Source organism: Solanum pennellii, chromosome 2 (genome assembly GCF_001406875.1).
Source record: "Solanum pennellii chromosome 2, SPENNV200".
NCBI classification, from domain to species: Eukaryota; Viridiplantae; Streptophyta; class Magnoliopsida; order Solanales; family Solanaceae; genus Solanum; species Solanum pennellii.
The window spans coordinates 54,244,966-54,267,960 of NC_028638.1; the positions used below are offsets into that span (position 1 = coordinate 54,244,966).

A 22,995-nucleotide genomic window follows, 5' to 3' on the forward strand; every position below is an offset into this window, starting at 1 on the left:
CCACTTATAATAATACTAGTTTTCGTGCACGCGCTTTGCGCGTGTAATCCATGTATTATTTCTTAAAAGATAATACTACTAAATAAAAAAATGGTAATTCAACTTTTAAGTTTTGAGCTTCATGCTTATAATAATATATGATATGATATACTTTAAAATTCAAGAAAATGTGATTGATTTTAATACGTTTTATGCTAAGACTTAATGCTATCAGCAAGTCAACACAAACGGCTACTTAAAAATCAAACAATACATAAAAGTTGCCTCTGTGTAAATCCAAGACTACACACACATCATTATCTGCTGACAAAGTCTTCTTTTGTGCACATGTATATACTTGTATATATTAAGACTAGAAGATACCATATCTTCTTTCTCTCACACACACACTCTGAGAGTTGCTTAACTATGTCTCTCAAGATTAATCTGTTGATCTGTTTGTTCATTCTTCATCTATGGGCTGCTACAGGACACAAGATAGGAATTTATGAGATCAAGAAAGGAGATTTCTCTGTTAAGGTCACTAATTATGGTGCCAGAATCATCTCTGTTCTTCTTCCTGATAAGAATGGTCTGTGATTCAAGATTTTAGTTTGATGAGTTATATTTTCATGATTCTTCGTTCTGAACTGCACTATCTGATTCTTGTCTTGTTCCTTTCCAGGAACAATAGGTGATATTGTTCTTGGATATGACACCATTGGGGAATACGTGGTTAGTTTCACTTTCTTCTTTTCTAAAAACTTCTAACTGTTCATCAACAGTTGTTTGTTTGACACATATCATTTGTCGGATTAACAACTCTTTCTTTGATACACTGTTCAATTGTACTTCTTTACCAAAAAGACCGTGTTTTAGCTTATAGTATGTAACCCAAATTCCCATGTTTTATTGGGGACTAATGTGCAGAAATTTAGACTGGAGAAAAGTGGAGATAGATGATTCTCTATCGTTTGAACATCAAATTTAGGTGAATTGCAATAATTCCTCTTGTTTCTTTTCTGAAACAAAAACTTGCGCCTAATATACAAGAAGTTTTCGGTAAAACAAATTCATTGTAGAGAACTATGATTCTGCTGTGCCTATGTCATTTTAGTGCACGTAACACTAAAAAGTATGCTTAGCCAACCTGGCCGGCACTATGAACATTCACAATGGGGGTGGACCATCATTGGACATAATTATGCCTCTTTCATCATTTGAGCCTTTAAGTAACATGCCTTATTTGTGTGTTTATATTTGTTTAACTTAGCAGTGCACCATATTTTAGTTAGACAAAGACATCCAAAAGGATTTATGATTTTCGGATACTCCACCTAATGCATTAAATTGACATAAAAATCAACATGTTTCACATGTGCCTCAATAATGTCATATGCTAAGTTAGTAGAGGGGCATAAAGAATGTCAAATTTCAAAATTTTTTCCGAGAAGTCAATGGATGAGAATATGGAATCAGCCCCTTGCTACTCTACAAATCGATATAGGAATAAACAAATGTGAAAAACTTTCGATGCAGAATGATACGAGTTCTTTTGGAGCTATTGTTGGAAGAGTTGCTAACCGGATTGCTGGTGCTCGATTTACTCTGAATGGAACCCTTTATAAGCTTATCGCCAATGATGGCAAGAACACAATACATGGTATCCTCACTAGATTTTCTTTCTCTTCCCATTTCACTTCCATAATACCCAAATTTCCTTCCTCTTATGTAAAAACTTGAAAAATGTAGGTGGCCCTAAAGGATTTAGCCATGTTGTTTGGAAGGTGAGCAAGTACAAGAAAGATGGTCCTCATCCTCACATTACTTTAACCTACCACAGTACTGATGGTGAACAAGGTGAATGGATCTGCTTGGTTAATGGTTATTCCGCAAAACAATTACAGTCTTCTTTATTTTCTTAAACTTTGTACCAAGTCAAAACTAGACAAGCAAATTGAAACGGTGGAGTCCTTTCGAAGAACATTCTGAATTGAATAAAATCCATTGTTTTCTCTTGTAGGATTTCCTGGTGATCTTCTTGCCTCTGTTACCTATGCATTGGAAGACCCTTACAAGCTTAGTGTGGTAATGAAAGCAAAAGCTCTAAACAAGGCCACTCCAGTTAACTTGGCTCAACATACTTATTGGAACCTTGGTGGACACAACAGTGGCGATGTTTTGTCCAACGATATTCAAATCTTTGCTTCACACATCACCCCATTAGATCAACATTTCATTCCAACAGGAAAAATCGCCCTTGTCAAGAACACGCCCTATGATTTCCTTAAACCCCGTAAAATTGGGAGCCAGTTCAAGAAACTCCAAAATGGATATGACATAAACTATCCACTAGACAGCACTGAAAAACTGAAGCCCACAGCAACAGTTCACGATAATAAGTCAGGAAGAGTGATGAGTTTACAAACGACCGCACCTGCTGTCCAATTATACACTGCAAACACCCTTGTAAAGACGGGGAAAGGTGGATTTGTCTATCAGCCTTATTCAGCTGTGTGTTTGGAGACTCAAGGATTCCCTGATGCTGTGAATCACCCAAATTTCCCATCAACAATTGTGACTCCGGAAAATCCCTACTTTCACAAAATGCTGTTTACGTTCTCAATTAAGAAATATTAGAATGCTATTTGTTCTATCAAGGTTACATGTTCTCTGTGAGTTGTGACAAATAACACCTGCCATTCTGATTCAATACAGTTGTGCTTGGCTGGAGTTCCCTAAGAACTGTTTTCAAACATGTTTGGTGACTGTTTGCATGTGGACTCATTGTTTTTGGAGTGAGAATTTTGTTTTTTTCTTCTAAGTTGCTAACGCTCCAAAATTGTTATTTCACCTGTGTCGGATTCTTCAAAATGCTGTACTTTTGCAGTATCCGATACACATTCGTCTGTCATTTTGAACAGTTGAACATTGCTTTTCTTAGAACAAATCAAAGTTTGTACCTCTATTGTTTCTGGTTTATAGTTTTCATTGAGTTCTCTAATCACATTACTCCATATAAATAGTTAGCAGTTTCGTATAATGTTTACTTATTTAGAAGGAAATATTGGGATGAAAAGTCAATCTGATTAAAGTGTCAAAATGAAAATGAAAATGAAAATGAAAATTGGTGTTAATTTTAAGTAACCACTTGTGTATTTTGGCCTTATTTATTGGGAACTGCCAACTTCTGTGACGAACCAATTATTATTATATACTCTTTCTGTCTTATATTAATTTAGTTGATCACTTAATATTTTATACTGTGTTTTAAAAATCATAATAGAAAGATAATTTTACGTTTTCTCCCTCTAAAAAACTTTTTGGAAATTCTGTTTACAAATGTGAACACTTTCAAAAAGAATTGATTGAAAAGAGTAATATATGGGTGAATAACTAATACTATTATGAGACAACTATTTTTAATATAATGATTAACTAATATATGGCAGACTATAAGTATTATTTTCTCTGTCTCTAATAGCTTGTCCATTTTTAAAAACAATAATTGATATTGTCAATTTATCATTTTATCTTTTATTAATTAAGAAAAGGATGAATTAAAAATTTAAAATTCTTTTTCAAAGTAATTAATTGAGATATAAATGGTAACTTTTTTTTTTGTCTTTTTCTTGATTTGTCAAAATGAACAAGTAATTAAGACAGATTAAAAAAAGAAAAAATAGACAATTATTCAAGATTGAAATTTCGAATTCTAAATTCCCGTTTAACGAAGTTATGGAGTACTTACTATCTCTCAACTTTTAGACCACACACTCGTCATTGTTTATTTTTCACGTGAGTTATCCCATATCCGAGCAGCTGACAAATTCTGATTTGTGCACATGTAAACTGTAGTTAATAAACTTTTTCATATTTGGTAATTCTCTAAAGAAAATAAAACAAGTGTAAGGATATTGGTGGAGTTCACAAACTCAAGGCTGAACGTGCTTGTCACAGACATTCTGAAGTTCCAAAATTACTAGAGTTGACTATGCCTTCAAAGATTAATTTGTTGATCTGTTTATTCATTCTTCATCTGTGGGCTGCCATCAGTGTTACAGAGCAAAAAATTGGGGTTTATGAGATCAAGAAAGGAGATTTCTCAGTCAAGATCACCAATTATGGTGCCAGAATCATCTCTGTTTTTCTCCCTGATAAGCATGGTATGTCTGTCTTTCACATTATCAATTATTCAGTATTTACATTCAATGATCTCTGCTTTTATGGTTCTTAGCACTAAATTTATTCTACATTTGAAAATTTAGTATTTGTTGAAATTTCAGTGATTTTTCACATTTATATTTATGTGGTCCATCAAACCCATAGGTTGATTCTGCTCCCTCTGAATAAAACTTATTTTTTTGGAAAACATGTCCCACTCTGATCTTTCTTGATGTGTATAGGTGAACTGTTTTCTTTTGTTCCTTTAATAAATCAGTCTTATAGTCTCTTGCTGATGCTTTTGCAGGAGTAATAGGTGATGTTGTTCTTGGATATGACACCACAGAGGAATACAAGGTTAATTCACTTTGTTCTATTTCAATGATCTATCTGAATTTTCCCCTTTCTAAAAGCTTTTTACTTCATTTTCTCCTTTCTGTTATTTCCACTGTTCTTCTCTGTGAATCGATAGCTATTGTGCCATGTCAGATCAAAGCCAATTATGAACCAAAACAATTGCAGGATTAACAGTTTTTACCTGACACTGTCTAATGGTAGCTCTTTCCTAACAAAAACTGCATCTCTAGCCTATACTATCTGACTTAAAACCTTCCATCGTATGGACTGATGGAATGAAATTTAGACTGGCAAAAAGTCCTCTGCCCCTTTGGAGTTGTGCATTCGAATTCTCTCTCCTTAGTTTGAACATCAAATCTTAGGTAATCGTAAAAACTCCTCTTGGTTCTTTTCTTGAATGAAAATTTGGGACTAATTTTAACTGAAATTTCTGATGTAACACATTCAACAATTCATAGTAATAGTACAGAAATGAGAAAGAGTTTTGAATTTAATAATGTACCATTTTAAGTTCTCGTCTTCTATGGAATGATTCGTTGGAAATGTTGAAATCTTCATACACATAAGAGATGAAAGTAATTTTGTGCAGAATGATACAACTTCTTTTGGAGCACTACTTGGAAGGGTTGCTAACCGGATTGGTGGTGCTCAATTTACTTTAAATGGTACCCTTTATAAGCTTGTTGCCAATGATGGCGCAAACACACTGCACGGTATCCTCATTACAGTTTTCATTTACCTTTGCTTTCTCTTCCACTTTCACCTCCATATGCCCAACTTTGCTTCCTCTTAGAACTTCAAAAATATAGGTGGCATTAACGGATTTAGCCGTGTTGTTTGGAATGTTAGCAAATACCAGCAAGATGGTCCCTATCCTCACATTACTTTGACCTACCACAGTGTTGATGGTGAAGAAGGTAAATTAGTTACTCCACATGACAATCGCATTTGATTAATTTCCTTTTGAAGATACAATATGAGTCGGAGTAAAATCCATTGTTTTCTTTTGTAGGATTTCCTGGTGATCTTCTTGTCTCTGTTACCTATGCATTGAAAGACCCTTACAAGCTTAGTGTGGTAATGAAGGCTGAAGCATTAAATAAGGCCACTCCAGTTAACTTAGCTCAACACAGTTATTGGAACCTCGGTGGACACAACAGTGGCGATATCTTGTCAAATGTTGTTCAAATCTTTGCATCACACATCACTCCAGTAGACCAGAGCCTCATTCCTACAGGCGAAATTTCTCCTATCAAGAACACACCCTATGATTTCCTTAAACCCCGTGAAGTGGGGAGACAGATCAAGGAGCTCCAAAGTGGATATGACATCAACTATGTACTCGACAGCACTGAGAAAATGAAGCCGGTGGCAATAGTTTATGATGAAGAATCAGGACGAGTGATGGATGTACAAGCGTCTGCACCTGGTGTTCAATTCTACACTGCAAACTCCCTTAATCAGAAGGGGAAAGGTGGATATGTGTATCAGCCTCATGCAGCATTGTGTTTTGAGACTCAAGGGTTTCCCGACGCTGTGAATCACCCAAATTTCCCTTCTACAATTGTGACTCCAGGGAAGGCCTACATTCACAAAATGTTGTATACATTCTCGATCATGAAATACTTGAATTCTTATTAGTTTTTTCCTCCATCCCTTGTGTCTTTAGTATTTAAAGCATAAAATTGATACTTTTTTCGTCAATTTATATGTTCTTTATGACAAATAAAACACCTGACATCTAGACTCATAATACTTGTTTCTTGATGGAGTTCTGTAAGAATTGATTGCAGACATGTTCAGCAAGTGTTCAAATGTGGACTCAATGTTTTTGGAGTGGATAATTTTGTATTTCGTTGAGTGTTCTGATATGATAAACCATGGTTGTGAGTGACACTGATACCACGATAAAAAATGTATTTAGGCTTAACTCAACCCAAGAACTAGTTCACGAGGAGAGGATTGTCTGACCAAATAAAAGAAGTTCAGATTTCCTCATCCCACTGATATGGGACTCAGCACAACTCAAGACCTCCTTCCTTACTCTTTGATTTGAGTGATTTATCAACGAAGCTATAGACTCTGAATCTTCTTAGAGAGGTCGAGTCCATGTTTGTTTTCCATTTTAACTCTACTGTGTTAAATCAACACCTTTTAATGAAGTTGAAGGACCAAAACCGGAAGCTAAATTTAGGTAAATTCAAAAAGTCGAATCAAGGAAAAGGTGGATCGTGCGATTGAGTATAATATATCTTTCAAGCCAAACATTTCTCCAAGTTTTTAATTATTTCCAGAATAAGAATCATGCCAATCGTGGGTACCATTTTTTTTTAATTTACAAGTCAGCATAAACGGCTACTTGTTCATGTTAATTAATAATGGCTAACTTGACCCTGTCAATCATAATTAATACTGCACACTCACCATTGTCAATTTTTAATGGAGAAATCCGATTTTTGCTCACATTATTTGACAGACAAGTTCTTTTCTTTTTCACATGCACATAATAATCTAATCCCAATAAATTATATAATAGTGCCACATGAATTGGAGAAGCATTATAAAATTCAGAAGAAGTTGTAAGTAAAAACACTCAAAATTTGCTATCCTGAACTAATTTCTTTAGCATAATAAGTTTAACTACTTAGTAGGAAGAATCTATTTATTTATTTATTTTTTATTTTAAATTTTTTGAGATTTTTTTATTCAACTCTTGTTATGCAGATTATATTTTTCGGTCAATAAAACTATTGACGACAATTTCAGTAAAATATCTTTAACCTCTTTTGTCGCACTGTCTTATAAAAAAGCCAACAGAGAGTCTCAAAACCAGAGGAGCTGATTATGTCTTCAAAGATTATTAGTGTGTTGATCTGTTTGTTCATTTTTCATCTGTTGGCTGCTGGTAGTGTAGCAGGCTGCAAGATAGAGGTCTATGAGATCAAAAACGGAGATTTCTCTGTTAAGATCACCAATTATGGTGCCAGAATCATCTCTGTTTTTCTTCCTGATAAGAATGGTACGTTTTTGTTTCAATTTTCTTGATTTGTATTTGTTTTTTGCAAGTTCTTGAAGAAATCAGTCATAATCTTGTCTTGCTCCTTTCCAGGAAAAATAGATGATGTTGTTCTTGGATATGACAGTGTCAAGGAATACATTGTTAGTTCACTCTTTCCGTTGTATTTAATAGATGATGTCATTCATAGGTGCACAAAGCATCCCACGTTATGAATAAACAAATAAGAAAGTGATTTTTTGCAGAATGAAACACGTTATTTCGGAGCCCTACTTGGAAGGGTTGTTAACAGGATTGGTGGTGCTCAATTTACTTTAAATGGAACCCTTTATAAGCTTGTCCCTAATGAAGGCAATAACACAATTCATGGTAATTCTCATTACATTTCCTTTTTACCTATATTTCTCTAACATTGTTAACTCCATTTCTACTCATTTCCTTCCTCTGATGTAATTAAAATACAGGTGGCCCTAAAGGATTTAGCTTTGTTATTTGGAAGGTAAGCGAATACGTGCAAGATGGTCCATGTCCTCACATAACTCTAACCTACCACAGTACTGATGGTGAAGAAGGTAAATAATTCTTAGTGTCCTTCTCAAGAAAGCTATATATATATATATATATATGAATTTGATGAATCATGTCAATTAATTGTTTTGTTATAGGATTTCCTGGTGATGTTCTTGTCTCTGTTACCTATGCATTGAAAGATCCTTACAAACTTAGTGTCGAATTTAAGGCAAAATCACTGAACAAGGCCACTCCGATTAACCTGTCTCACCACCCTTACTGGAACCTCCGTGGTCACAACAGTGGTGACGTCTTGTCTCAAGTTGTTCAAATCTATGCATCACACATCACCCCAGTTGATGAACAGCTCATTCCAACAGGGGAAATCTCCCCTGTCAAGAACACGCCCTACGACTTCCTTAAACCTCGTAAGGTAGGGAGCAGGATCGATGAAGTCCAAATTGGATATGATAGAAACTATGTACTCGACAGCAATAAGAAAATGAAACCAGTGGCAATAGTTTATGACAAGAAATCAGGAAGAGTAATGGATATCCAAGCGACTGCGCCTTGTGTGCATTTCTACACTGCAAATTGGATCATAAATGTAAAAGGNGGTAGGGAGCAGGATCGATGAAGTCCAAATTGGATATGATAGAAACTATGTACTAGACAGCAATAAGAAAATGAAACCAGTGGCAATAGTTTATGACAAGAAATCAGGAAGAGTAATGAATATCCAAGCGACTGCGCCTTGTGTGCATTTCTACACTGCAAATTGGATCATAAATGTAAAAGGGAAAGGTGGATTTGTGTATCAGCCTCGTTCAGCATTGTCTTTGGAGACTCAAGGGTACCCTGACGCTGTAAATCATCCAAATTTCCCTTCCACAATTGTGAATCCACGAAAAACTTATGCTCACTCTGTATTGTATACTTTCTCCATCAAAAAATAGATTTGGCCCGTATCCTCTTAATAACATTGTCTACTTCAATTGATTTTTGTATCCAATTACGTGCTGAATTAATGCTTATTAATGAACCGTTACCGTAATTTAAGCTGATTAGATAACAAATTTAAATGTTCCATTTTTCCCCCTTTTAATCTTAACAGTTTTAAGTTACTGTNTTTCCCTTCCACAATTGTGAATCCACGAAAAACTTATGCTCACTCTGTGTTGTATACTTTCTCCATCAAAAAATAGATTTGGCCCGTTTCCTCTTAATAACATTGTCTACTTCAATTGATTTTTGTATCAAGGTTAAAACTCCTACATTAGTAAGGAGACATAAGTTCGATTTCTAAGGGCAAATTGGTAATTAAATAATGATATTATCCACTTTGTGCTAAGTTTATACAACTCACACCAACAAATATATTTATGAATAACTCGTTTATCTTTTCAGTTATCAATGTGAATACATTCTCATAAATATGACTTTTTATAACCTAATAGATATTATACAATCTATGAAAATGACGCGTTGTAGTTGACCCTATATCATGGATAGTCATACAACCCGGAAAACACTGAACGCAATCAAAGGACTACATTATGAAATACACATGATGTTTGCTAATGCGGTTCAAGTGCCAAAATTTAAAATTAAATAATAAGCAAAATGTTATATAATCACGCCAACGTGTGTACCAATTTTTTGTATTAAGAGTCACGCAAACAACTACTTTCTGCGATAAATTATCTATATCTATAGTATTTTATTATAAGAGAAATATACCAGATAAAAAAGTCACTTGACACATTTTGACAACAACGATTTCAAATTTCACCCACTAATAATATTAAATGTTTAATAGTATGTATACGATCTTTACAAAAATTGTTCTATTTTTACTAGATTGGAATAAAATGTAAATAAATGTAGGATTCCCAATGTAAGTATTATTATTTTGATGAATTGTGAACAAAGGACCAGTATGATATATACGTTTCCCCCTCCTAAGGGAAATGTTGGTCCACGTTTTTTTTTCTTAAAAATAAGAGTCAGTTTGGGCAAATTATCATGTACTAATTGTTTTCTTAAATTTACACTTTTTAAAATATAAAGTGGACAAAAAGTAATATTTCCTTCTAAAATAATTGTCATAATTTTTTTTTTTGGAATCAAAATATCAACTTAGACTAACTTTTCAAGTTATGTTTTTTCATCTAATGGATATAAAAAAAATAATTTATAATATTTTGGGTAGGAAATAGAATTATCCATCCACAATTGTTTGGCGGGTATATTAAAAATAGATGCTCAAAATTAATTGTCAATTTAAATAATCAAAAAAATAATTAGTTATTTTTTTCAATTCTACCTTTAATAATTACTTTATTTTAATTAATTATATTAAATTTTCCTTAAAAGAGTGAATGACCTTATCCTAACAATCAATTATGAAGGGAGGGAGGAAGTGCTATTTTCGGAGCGGACAATAATTTGACTAAAATAACTCAATCAATTTCAGTACTTAACGCTCATTATTGTGGAATTTTCTACGGAAGAGGCTCTTTGTTCACATGCTGCTAATATTCTAATCCTACATTTACATTAATGCCAAATGAATGGACAAAGTACATAAATTGAAGAGTTGGTCGCTCTAAAAAAACAGAGATCGAAAGATGAGTATGTCTTCAAAGATTAATTTGTTCATCTGTTTGTTCATTTTTCATCTGTTGTTTGCTGCTAGTGTTAAGATAGGAATCTATGAGTTAAAGAAAGGAGATTTCTCAGTTAAGATCACTGATTATGGTGCCAGAATCATCTCTGTTCTTCTTCCTGATAAGAATGGTATGTACTCTCTGTCTTAATGTGTAAATTTGTACTGTTTTCTGCTATTCCTTGAAGAAATTAGTTTTATCTTGTCTTTGATTCCTTCCAGGAAAAATAGATGATGTTGTTCTTGGATATGACACCATCAATGAATATCTGGTTAGTTCACTTCACTTTGTTTGTTGTATTTGAATGTGTGTTTTCCTATTTCCCCCTTCAATAGTAGAGGGAGATTACAATGTGGAGAATCGGACCCATACACTAGGTGAAAATTCGGTTAGAGTTACTAAGATTCCCCTTTTCACTTCAGGCACTGGAGATTAATAGGCTATATATATAGAAACCTTTTTTAACTTTTGGGATTTAGTTGGAGGTTATTCAGATGAGCGGCTAAATTGTGGGATTACATGTTTTGTTTTGCGTACATTCATTTCTTCTCCTGCAATTTGTCCAATATATCAGCTTTCTCTTTGTCTCATTTGAGTGATATGTAGTTTGGTAAGTAGATACTTTGTCTCAATAAATATCTGAATTTTATAAAATAAAGTTTGACAGGGATTTAGTTTCAAGTCACCAAGTCCTTTAGCCGTCCCTGCTTGAATTGTGCCATGTAAAAATCCAGAGTCATTTGACACTGCTAATTGTAGTTCTTTCCCGACAAACACCGCGTCCCTAGCCTATAATATCAGGTAAAAAACCATCTTTTGGATGGATTTAGCCCCGTTTGTTTTCACCAATGAAAGTAACTTGGTGCAGAATGATACAAGTTATTTTGGAGCCACCGTTGGACGAGTAGCTAACCGGATTGGTGGTGCTCAATTTACTTTGAATGGAACCCATTATAAGCTTGTTCCCAATGAAGGCAAAAACATGTTACATGGTACTCTCACTACATTTCCTTTTACCTTTGCTTTTTCTTCCACTTTTATCTCCATTACCCAAAAAAAATTTCTGTTCCTGATGTAATTAAAATTTCGATAATATAGGTGGCCCAAAAGGGTTTAGCAAAGTTGTCTGGAAGGTGAGCAAGTACGTGCGATATGGTCCAAGTCCTTACATAACTCTAACCTACTTTAGTGCTGATGGCGAAGAAGGTAAGTCTTGGTATTCCATATCAGACATTACTCCTTTAGATTCGATTACTTGTCGTTGTTTGATTAAACACAATTCAAGAAAGAAAACATTTTGAACTCATGGGATTTAAACACGTCGAGACTATCACGGCTATAATACCATGCTGTTAAAGCAAAAAATAGGAAATTTGGAGTAAAATTATCTCCAAAAATAGAAATGTGTCATTTTATTGGACAAACTAATGAGGAAGTAGCATCACTTAAAATATAACAGGGAGTAATTTATTTTTGAATAACTTAACTCCATTGCTTTATGTAGGATTTCCTGGTGCTGTTCTTGCCTCTGTTACCTTTGCATTGAAAGATCCTTACAAACTTAGTGTTGTATTTAAGGCGAAAGCTCTGAACAAGGCCACTCCAATTAACCTGTCTCACCACCCTTACTGGAACATTGGTGGACACACCAGTGGCGATATCTTGTCCAATGTTATTCAAATCTTTGGATCACACATCACACTAGTTGATAAAGAACTCATTCCGACAGGGGAAATTGCCCCCGTCAAGAACACACCCTATGATTTCCTAAAACCCCATACAGTAGGGAGCAGGATCAAAAAACTCCAAAATGGATATGACATCAACTATGCACTCGACAGCACTGCAAAAATGAAACCCGTGGGGAGAGTTTATGATAAGAAGTCCGGAAGAGTGATGAATGTAAAAGCATCTGCACCTGGTGTTCAATTCTACACTTCCAATTGGGATAAAAGTAAAAAAGGGAAAGGTGGATTTATGTATCCGCCTCATGCAGCATTGGCTTTGGAAACTCTAGTATTTCCAGACGCTGTGAATCACCCTAATTTTCCATCCTCAATCGTGAATCCGGGAGAGAGATACGTCCATTCAGTGTTGTATACATTCTCAATCAAAAAATAATGAGAATGCTTTCATTTTTATTGGTGTCATCATCGCTTGTGTCTTTTGATAAGTTGACATTTTTGTCAAGGTTGTAATGTTCTTTATGAGTAATTAAACACCCGGCATTTGACTCAATAAAAGATTAGTTTTGTTTTGCATTTGTTTTTCAAGATACTCTGTATCAAGTTATGAAATTTCTAATCCAATCTTTAATAATTATTTAACAGTTAAATTAATGAATCTATCGAAACCATATCAATGAAAAATGAAATAGGGCAATCACAAAGCTATTACTTACTTTTCAAACTGAAGTAGGTTGATAAAGGTACAAGTATAACTGACTAATTTTCGAGTTTATACTGGACAGAGTCAAAATTTACTTGCAGAACCTGATTCAGCTTGGCAGTGACTAAAAAGAAGTCAAGACGTTGACGGATCAAGTCATCAAGTTTAATATATCTTTTTTGCCAAACAGTGGGACAAGTTTTGATTATTACCAGAAAAGGACACGCCAACATGGGTGCCAATTTTGTATTCACAAGTCAACACGAATAGCTACTTGTGCAATTAACTATACTTAAAACTAATGTGAGACGGCTAACTTGATAGTTATTGTCCATCTTCTACGGAGCTTTATGATTTCCAGGCAGATCAATTTGGCAGACAAGTTTTCTTTTGTTCACATGCAGGTAATAATCTAATACCATATATAATAATGTCAAATGAATCGGGGAAGTATATATATTCAAGGCTGAAGAAGCTGTCATTAAGATACAGCAGTTGACTATGTCTTCAAAGATTAGTTTGTTCTTCTGTTTGTTCTTCATTCTTCACCTGTTGGCTGCCGATAGTGTAACAGGGCATAAGATAGGAATTTATGAGATCAAAAAAGGAGATTTCTCTGTTAAGGTCACTAATTATGGTGCCACAATCATCTCCGTTCTTCTTCCTGATAAGAATGGTAAGTCTATTTGATCCATCCATCCTTAATTAAAGGTCTGGGGTTTGAGCCCTATAGGAATGGAGAAACTTTTGGTAGGGAGCGTCGTCCTCTTTAGTGGGATACTGGATGGTTAACACCAAAATTCCATCTTTTGTAAAACATATTTCTGTTTTCTGATACTCATTGTAGTAATCAATTTTATCTTGTCTTGATTCTTTCAGGAAAAATAGGTGATGTTGTTCTTGGATATGATACCATCAAAGAATACAAGGTTAGTTCACTTTAATTTGTTCATTGTTATTGAATGCGTCTATTTGCAATCTGTTCTTTCCTAAAAGTTTTCTACTTTGTATTCTGTTTAAGCTTTCCAGAATTGGACTTCTACACTTTTCCATTTCTTCTTGATTTTGCTACATTAGACAAGTCTAATGTAGCAAGTCTAATTAAAGCCTCTTATAGAGATTTAATTAGTTTTAGGTTACCAAGTCCTTTTATCACCACTGCCTTAAATTGTGACCTGTTAAAATCCGAAGTCATTTAACACCGTCTATCCTAATAAAGACCGTGTCCTTAGCCTATAATATCTCAGATATATCTCCCATCTTTAGCATTAATGTGGAAGTACATAGCAGAATTTAGAGATTTGTAGTCACTTATGAAAGTAATTTGTTGCAGAATGATACGAGTTATTTTGGAGCCGCCCTAGGAAGGGTTGCTAACCGCATTGGTGGTGCTCAATTTACTTTGAATGGAACCCATTATAAGCTTGTTGCCAATGAAGGCGTAAACATGCTACATGGTACTCTCACTACATTTCCTTTTTCCTTTGTTTTCTCTTCCACTTTTTAACCAAATTTCTTTCGTCTGTTCTCTGATGTTATTGAAACTTCAAAAATATAGGTGGCCTTAAAGGATTTAGCAAGGTTGTCTGGAAAGTAAGCAAGTATGTGCAAGATGGTCCCAGTCCTTACATAACTCTAACCTACCACAGTGCTGATGGGGAAGAAGGTGAATCTCGATATATGTGACATATTTTACAACAAAACAATTAATTTATTTTTGAAGGACATACTATCAATTGAATAAACTTAATTGTTTTCTTATGTAGGTTTTCCTGGTGATGTTGTTGTCTCTGTTACCTATGCATTGAAAGATCATTACAAACTTAGTGTGGTATTTAAGGCAAAAGCTTTGAACAAGGCTACTCCAATTAACCTGTCTCACCACCCTTACTGGAACATTGGTGGTCACAACAGTGGTGACGTCTTGTCCCAGGTTGTTCAAATCTTTGCATCACACATCACACCGTTAGATACACAGCATATTCCCACAGGCATCATTTCTCCTGTCAAGAACACACCCTACGACTTCCTGAAACCCCGTAAGGTGGGTAGCAGGATCGACAAAATACAAAATGGATATGATATCAACTATGCACTTGACAGCACTGAAAAAATGAAGCATGTGGCAATAGTTTATGATAAGAAATCAGGGCGAGTGATGGATATAAAAGCGACTGCACCTGGTGTGCAATTCTACACTGCAAACTTTGTCATTAATACAAAAGGCAAAGGTGGATATGTGTATCAACCTCATTCAGCCTTGTGTTTAGAGACTCAAGGGTTCCCGGATGCTGTGAATCACCCGAATTTCCCATCAACAATTGTTACTCCTGGAAAGTCCTACGTCCACTCCGTGTTGTATACGTTCTCCATCAAGAAATACTAGAATGCCTATAGTTATTTCTTTGAAGGACCACTTGTGCTTTTTTGTATTCCTCTTAATTTGTATCCTCTATTTAAATTGATACAAGTGTATCAAGGATATATTTTGTTCTCTGTGACAAATAAAACACCTGACATTCAGGTACAGTATAATTTTATCTTGTTCTAACTTAAACTTAGCTGAAATGGGGAGAGTTTCCCTTCGGAGAAACGCGAATGGTCTTCTTAGAAAGCTCCAACTAATGTACAGAGCTTCTAAACTTTCTACTAAAGGAACACTTCACACTAAGGTTTTGGTAATTTACGTGTGATTGAGTTCAAAATATCTTTTATGTCAAATAATGCGCCAAGTTATTAATATTTTCCAGAATAACAATCAAACCGGCGTTGTTGCCATTTTTGTATTTGCACTTCAACACAATTAACTACTTCAGCATTTAAGTATTCATAAATTTGGGACCGCTAACTTTAATGTCAATTTCAAGGGCTGTCATTCATCTATTGGTATTGTTCAGATTATAATCTAATCCCACAATGATGACAGATGAAATGGAGGAGTGTATAATTCAAGACTGAAGAAGTTTGTTACTAAGACACTCTTAAAGTCTCAAAATCACTAGAGTTAACTATGTCTTCAAAAAATAATGTATTGATCTGTTTGTTCATTTTTCATCTGTTGGCTGTCGTTAGTGTTTCAGGGAACAACATAGGTATCTATGAGATCAAGAAAGGAGATTTCTCTGTTAAGGTCACTAATTATGGTGCCTCAATCATCTCCGTTCTTCTTCCTGATAAGCATGGTATGTATGTTTTTCACCTTAACTAGTCTCATTTTTTTACCACGAGGGAGTGTGCCATGGTGGAAAAGTTGACATGTCTCAACTAAATCTCCTATCAATTGGATTGATGTGAAGTACATATGAAGGAAATTCAACCCCGTCTGTTCACTTATGAACATAATTTAGTGCAGAATGATAAGGAATATTTTGGAGCTCTACTTGGAAGGGTTGCAAACCGGATTGGAGGTGCTCAGTTTACTTTGGATGGAACTGTTTACAAGCTTGTCCCTAATGAAGGCAATAACACCATTCATGGTACTCGCGTTACATTTCCTTTGCTTTTTCTTCCACTTTCACCCAAGTTTCCTTTTTCTTTTTGTATGGTGTAACTAAAACTTCAAAATATAGGTGGTTCTAAAGGATTTAGTAAAGTTTTCTGGAAAGTGAGCAAGCACGTGCAAGACGGACCCTGTCCTTACATAACTCTAACTTACCATAACCCTGATGGCGAAGAAGGTGAATTTCGGTATTCCACAAGACAATTGCTCATACTATATATAGACTAAACTCCATATTTTTCTTATGTAGGATTTCCTGGTGATGTTCTTGTCTCTGTTACCTATGCATTAAAAGATCCACACAAACTTAGCGTTGAATTTAAGGCAAAATCAGTGAACAAGGCAACTCCAATTATAACCTGTCTCACCACCCTTACTGGAACATTGGTGGTCACAACAGTGGCGACGTCTTGGCCCAAGTTATCCAAAATATTTGCATCACACATCACCCCAGACGATAAACAACACATTCCCACAGGCGTAATTTCCCCTGTCAAGAACACGCCCTACGACTTCCTTAAACCCCGTAAGGTGGGGAGCAGGATTAACAAACTCCAAAACGGATATGACGTGAACTATGCACTAGACAGCACTGAAAAAGCCTGTGGCCAATACTTTATGATAAGAAATCAGGAAGAGTGATGTATGTACAAGCAACTGCACCTGGTGTGATACTTTACACTGCAAACTTTGTCGTCAATGTAAAAGGGAAAGGTGGATTTGTGTATCAGCCTCATTATAGACTCAAGGGTTCCCTGATGCTGTGAATCACCCAAATTTTCCATCGTCAATTATGATTCCAGGAAACACCTACGTCCACAATGTGATGTATACCTTCTCCATCAAAAACTACTAGAATGCTGGCTTGTATCCCTCTAAGTATCATCTACTTAAGTTGATATCCTTATCAAGGTTGTATCTTTTCTGTGACGAATAAAACACCTATGTTTTTTTTTGTTTCAAGTGTTTGAATGGAGTTTTCAATATCATAGGCAATAGAAATGATCTAATTAGAAAAATAAATGACCAAAAGCATGTCAAAACAAAAGTCTAATCTTCATAAATATAACAAGTCTTAAGTTTTCAGATAAGGTAGTAAAAGCATACTAGTAATAATAATGTGATTAATGAAGTTTCTCTTTTAAGAACGAACTGGACGTTTCCCCTTCTGCTTGTTACTAAGGGTATAGCTAGCCGGTGACGCATTTGAACCAGTTGGTGAATTGAGGTTCCCAGCTACATGTTTATCCTTTGCCTCCAAATTATTGCTATTTGAGTTGTCATCAGCATCTCTCAACTCACTGGTCGAAGGCAGATGCATTAGCATTTCCACTATTTCGCTCATCTGAGGTCTGAGCTTTGGATTCGTTCTAAGGCAGAGAGAAGCAATCTCAGTGCACTTTAGTGCTCCTTTCTTTGAGAAATTGCCACCAAGACGAGGATCTATAATCCGCCAAAAATGATGCTTATTTCCAAGATAAGGTTGTGTCCATGATACTAAGTAATGCTCACCCATCCGTTGATTCTTGTCCATGGCTTTTCGGCCACTCAATATTTCAAGTAATACCACCCCAAAGCTATAGACATCGCTTTTCACTGTCAGATGCCCTGTAAGAGTATATAATTATCAGGTCATATAATGTACAACTATGCAAAGACTATCTCTCTTATGATATCTGATAGCAATCCTATAAACTTTTCATATTTTGGAACCACTACCTTGATACAAGAGTTAAAAAGCTGATATTATTATAACTTACCAGTCATCACATATTCTGGAGCAGCATAGCCAAAGGTTCCCATTACACGAGTCGACACATGTGTCTGATCTCCCTCTGGCCCATCTCTGGCGAGTCCAAAGTCTGATAGCTTCGCGTTGTAGTCCTGGAATGACAATAACAATTAGTACTAGGAAGAGAAAAAAATCATAGTGTCAGAAATCTAAAAAATGATTACCGCATCTAGTAAGATGTTGGATGCCTTAAAATCACGATAGATAACTGGTTTTTGAGTTTCTTCATGAAGATAAGCTAGGCCTTGTGCTGCCCCTAATGCTATTCTTATCCTCGTGCACCACGGAAGAACCACAGACCCTGTACAACAACGAAGGAGGATACACGAATTAAAAATAAAAACAAGTGACATAAATGTGACACTCGAAGCATAACTTACTGAAGAGATGATTCTCCAAACTCCCACGAGCCATAAACTCGTAGACTATTAGCCTCTGATGTCCTTCCATGCAATAGCCAACTAGCTTCACTAAATTTTGATGGTGGAGATTTTGAAGAAAGTGAACTTCAGCCTGTTATATAAGACTACTTGTAAAATTGAACTTTTGGAAAAGCAAATGAAGATAATTAGTAGAAAGCAGGTAGCAGCATACCAGCCACTCTCTATGACCCTGAACACCATATCGGTTCAAAATCTTCACAGCAACAGCTAGTCCAGTGCCAGGTTTTACAGGATTCTCATTGATCCAGCCCTTATAAACTGGACCAAAACCGCCCGTTCCAAGAAAATCTTCACGTCTGAAGTTTCTAGTCGCCAAACGTAGCTCATTGAAAGAAAACCTTCGAGGCTGAGAAGCTATTTCCTGTACCATGCCTCTATCAGGAGTGGTTCGAGCAGTTTCAGCGGAAGGGCCTCCGCTCGTCTCTTTAGTTTCATCTGTTCAACATTCACAGTAACACCTCAAACTCCAGTGGAAAATACAAATAATTTATACCTAACAAATATTAAAATTGATCGAAAAAATTAAGCTTAATTAAATATTATCAGTTAACACTACAATAAATCCTAATAGGAGATGAAGCTTCTCTCCATTTGCTCAAAGTTCTTTATTTTTTACTTGAATAGAAAACACATGTCCTAGTTAAATGAATGGTTGAGATTTACTCCACTAAATTAGTTTGCTTTATAAATTGTTTTGGCAGATTCCATAATTTTAGTAAAATATTAGTATTTCATTCAAAAATATTTTTATTATTTTTGTCTTTTTGCAACTTAGGTATTATCAAAAAAGATTTGAATATTTCTTTTAAAAAGGAAAACATGTAAAGTGAGAACAAAAAAATATCTAATGTTTGTTGGAGTAAATCCAGAAAAAGTTAATTAAATCAAACTATGATATTGTAAAATATAAAATAATTAAATTGTAAATTAAAAAAAATTGACTTATGTAATATTTCTTTGGTCATTAATTAAGAGATTTGACTAATCAATTGTTAAAGACAGCAACAATAAATATTCTTGAAATACAAAAACATGTTTTGACGAAAAAAAATACAAAAATTAAGACTCAAAATTTCGCAAATTTAGAAAGAAAAAACAACAAGAATTATCTAAAAGTTCAAAATTGCTAAGGAATTATTTATTTAACTATGTATCTTTAATTAATCAATTAAAAAATCTTAGTCATTTATTTCCAAAGCAACACCTTGAATTCACTACACATATACAATGTGAATGTTACAAGTGTCGTTCATAGCTGGTGCTAACTAGTAAAAGTGTATTCCATTATTTGAAGACTCAATACTAGTGTTTGTGCCTTTTTCTCTATAAAATTTGAGGCAGTGAAAGGGGATTTATAAGGTAAAAGATTGAATCCTTATCAATAAAATAAAAGTACGGACATTCAATTGGTTGTGTTACTGAGATTTTCCTACTGATTAAATATTTTTTTTTTCTCTTTTTATAATAAGATTTGTATATTTAGGTGTTTAATGAAAAGGGTGGTACATGATAGAAAGACTTGAATATTCAATTGGTATATGATTAAATATAATATAACTACGCAGCAAAATAATTGATGATACATTTTAACCATTTTCAAATCACAGATGAAAGGAATTTTCAACTTTGAAAGAGGATTTAGTATATAAAACAAAACAATCGATAACTAGATTAAAAGAAAGTTAAGAGTGTTACCGGATGATCGAATACTTGTTGAAAAGCATAAAAATTTAAGCATTTTATAAATCCCCTTTGATAAACGACTTGATTTCTTCATATATAATTTTTTGTTCGATTTGAAGTCTCTCAAAAAGTTTAAGGTTTGTTGTTGTGAAAGACAATGTTATGAACTTCTAAATGCCAATTTAAACTAAAAAAAAGAAAATTAAAATATTGCATTCGATTAACAAAATCTAATTCTTATTAAACTGCTCTTATGTGTAGATTACTTACTATAAATGATATAATTTTATTTTATTTTTGAGAAGTGTATTCCAAAAAAATAAAAAATAAAAAATTGTTTATCTTTTATTTCAATCCCCATTAAAAATTTTATTTTCCCCTCGATTTTTTATTGATTTTCTTTCGGTAGATTCAATTTATGATTTTATAATTTTGTAATTTATTTTCTCAAAAAGTGTTGTTATATTTAATTACTATTTTTAATTTCAACATTCTAATTTTATCATTCATGATATTCATTTTATGGAGATGACAATTACAAGATTACAACAATATGTGTGATATATTATGGAGATTTTCATTTAAGTCCATTGATTCAAATGCCTTATTTTTTCATTTAAATTAAAATATATAAAATAAAATAAATTAGTACTTGTTTGACTAATATTGATCATTCGAAACTTTTGAAATTATCTCACTAGTTAAAACTCTAAGTTCAAATTAGGAATATTTAAAGATTCAATCTAAGATGATTTTCTCTAAAAGGAAATCATATTAATAAAATTAAATTTTAAACATTAAAACTAAAATAATTAATTCAAATTTTCATTGGTCCATTTCCCCTATTCATCTAATGCTTGGTGCATCAAATAAAATCAATTTTCACAATTGAAACAAATTAGCTCACTTTTAAATTTTTATAAGACATAAAAATTATATTTTCCTTTTAAACTATTTTTTTCTTCCCAAGAAACATTCATGCACATATGAGAGAGCGATACTTTTTTTTCCAATCAGATGAAGGAAAATTAAATTGAAATCATTTATATCTACTCATCTTTTTTTTTTCAACCAAACTTTAGTTATATAATTCAATTGAAAGGTACTTTGCATCAGATAGAATAAACTTTTACAATTTAAATAGATTTATTTAAATTTTTAAAAAATTATAATATTCGAGCATTAAATTTTCCTTCTAAACTATCCTCTTTTTCACTTTCGGGCTACAACACTTAATGTAACGTTTTTCTAGAGAAAACGATTTCTTTTCCCAAATCAATAAAGGAAAATTAAATTAAAGTCATTTATATTTAATTCATTCATTTGTATTAACCTGGCATTTTGTTAAAGATTAAACTATTTTATAATCCAATGAAAAATAGTGTGCATTAAATAAAATCAATGTTATCAAATTAGGTAGATTTACTTAACTTAAAAATTTATGAGATTTTGAAGGAAATATAAATTAAAGATATATGTATCTACTAATCATTTTCTTCAAGCACCCCAAAGTTTTATTAATACTAATCTAGTTGAAAGACATTGTGAATCTAATAAAATTAATTTCACATTTTAGATAGATTTTACTTACCTTTAAAATTTTATAAGACCCATAGAAACAAAATTTCGTTTTAAACTATTTTTTTTTTCTGAATTAATAGCATTGATGGATTTATTTTATATATATATATATATAAAAAATAGATCAAGATAATATTTTTTTATATATAGAAAATGGATCAAGACAATAAACAGGTTAATAACTGTGAATGGGGCCTAACCAGTCAGCAGGCGTCACATTGTGGGCTAAAATGGAGAACATATTGGGGTCGATTTACGTAAAACGGATATGTTGAGCATGGAAATGGGACATACTTCGCATGTGCGCCTTTCTCCTTCTTCATGTCTTTATTCAATTCTCTCTAAATTATAATTACTCTCTAAACCTTTTTACCTGAAAATTCAAAACATGTCTTGTCATCATAATTCGTTATGAATTTTGCATGGACACACGTCTACATTATTTGCAAATTACCTAACACTCTCTACGCGTTTTAACTTACAAAAGCGAAAAAAAGAAAACTGATGATATTTGATGAGTATGTGAATTTGTAAATATTGTTGTAATACTTAGAAATTAATTACTTTATAATAATAATATAATTATAGTTATATTTTATTTAGCGATAATAACATAAATATTGCTAAATGTTTTAGTGACTTTGAAATGTTTTTTTAAAAAATATATATATTCATAACTTTTTTTTGTAATGAGTTGTGATTAGCTATATACAATTGTTTTTGCAGCAAATTATAGAAATTGTTGTATCATCCTGAATTATCAGTATCAAGAGAAGATTCATAAAAATCATCTTCATACAAAATATACAATTGCTTTTTACTCCTCAAAAAAAAAGAACTTCATATTGTAGTATCATATAAAACGTTTAAATAGAAAAAGTAATGGTGGCCGGAAGAGAATCTCCCCCCCCCCC

At 33.6% G+C, this 22,995-nt stretch overlaps 6 protein-coding genes and 1 pseudogene across 6 annotated transcripts; 6 read left to right on the plus strand and 1 right to left on the minus strand.

Annotated features, from left to right (window-relative positions):
• The first annotated feature begins 275 nt into the window (after positions 1 to 275).
• LOC107008977 (aldose 1-epimerase) lies at positions 276 to 2,947 on the plus strand. Its single transcript, XM_015208210.2, has 5 exons — positions 276 to 571; positions 665 to 714; positions 1,519 to 1,642; positions 1,732 to 1,839; positions 2,003 to 2,947. Exons 1-5 carry the CDS (start codon positions 328 to 330, stop codon positions 2,617 to 2,619), a joined length of 1,143 nt encoding a protein of 380 aa, XP_015063696.1. The 5' UTR covers positions 276 to 327; the 3' UTR covers positions 2,620 to 2,947.
• Positions 2,948 to 3,758: 811 nt separating this feature from the next.
• LOC107009249 (aldose 1-epimerase-like) lies at positions 3,759 to 6,341 on the plus strand. The gene is made up of 5 exons (XM_015208553.2): positions 3,759 to 4,145; positions 4,451 to 4,500; positions 5,090 to 5,213; positions 5,310 to 5,417; positions 5,513 to 6,341. Exons 1-5 carry the CDS (start codon positions 3,974 to 3,976, stop codon positions 6,139 to 6,141), a joined length of 1,083 nt encoding a protein of 360 aa, XP_015064039.1. The 5' UTR covers positions 3,759 to 3,973; the 3' UTR covers positions 6,142 to 6,341.
• An 893-nt stretch (positions 6,342 to 7,234) lies between these two features.
• On the plus strand, positions 7,235 to 9,069 carry LOC107008725 (aldose 1-epimerase-like). The gene is made up of 6 exons (XM_027914968.1): positions 7,235 to 7,519; positions 7,610 to 7,659; positions 7,762 to 7,885; positions 7,981 to 8,088; positions 8,182 to 8,643; positions 8,825 to 9,069. The coding sequence occupies exons 1-6, from the start codon at positions 7,345 to 7,347 to the stop codon at positions 8,980 to 8,982; spliced, it is 1,077 nt and encodes a 358-aa protein (XP_027770769.1). The 5' UTR covers positions 7,235 to 7,344; the 3' UTR covers positions 8,983 to 9,069.
• Positions 9,070 to 10,481: 1,412 nt separating this feature from the next.
• LOC107008724 (aldose 1-epimerase-like) lies at positions 10,482 to 12,956 on the plus strand. Its single transcript, XM_015207869.2, has 5 exons — positions 10,482 to 10,825; positions 10,917 to 10,966; positions 11,564 to 11,687; positions 11,794 to 11,901; positions 12,200 to 12,956. The coding sequence occupies exons 1-5, from the start codon at positions 10,657 to 10,659 to the stop codon at positions 12,814 to 12,816; spliced, it is 1,068 nt and encodes a 355-aa protein (XP_015063355.1). The 5' UTR covers positions 10,482 to 10,656; the 3' UTR covers positions 12,817 to 12,956.
• Positions 12,957 to 13,069: 113 nt separating this feature from the next.
• Positions 13,070 to 15,640, plus strand: LOC107008723 (aldose 1-epimerase-like). The gene is made up of 5 exons (XM_015207868.2): positions 13,070 to 13,759; positions 13,963 to 14,012; positions 14,417 to 14,540; positions 14,642 to 14,749; positions 14,850 to 15,640. Exons 1-5 carry the CDS (start codon positions 13,585 to 13,587, stop codon positions 15,467 to 15,469), a joined length of 1,077 nt encoding a protein of 358 aa, XP_015063354.1. The 5' UTR covers positions 13,070 to 13,584; the 3' UTR covers positions 15,470 to 15,640.
• Positions 15,641 to 16,093: 453 nt separating this feature from the next.
• On the plus strand, positions 16,094 to 17,488 carry LOC107010164 (annotated as a pseudogene).
• Positions 17,489 to 17,619: 131 nt separating this feature from the next.
• Positions 17,620 to 19,460, minus strand: LOC107009311 (probable serine/threonine-protein kinase PIX7). Its single transcript, XM_015208621.2, has 5 exons — positions 18,969 to 19,460; positions 18,755 to 18,887; positions 18,539 to 18,675; positions 18,343 to 18,466; positions 17,620 to 18,190 (listed from the first exon to the last, which is right to left on the minus strand). Exons 1-5 carry the CDS (start codon positions 19,185 to 19,187, stop codon positions 17,724 to 17,726), a joined length of 1,080 nt encoding a protein of 359 aa, XP_015064107.1. The 5' UTR covers positions 19,188 to 19,460; the 3' UTR covers positions 17,620 to 17,723.
• Between the last annotated feature and the right edge of the window lie 3,535 nt (positions 19,461 to 22,995).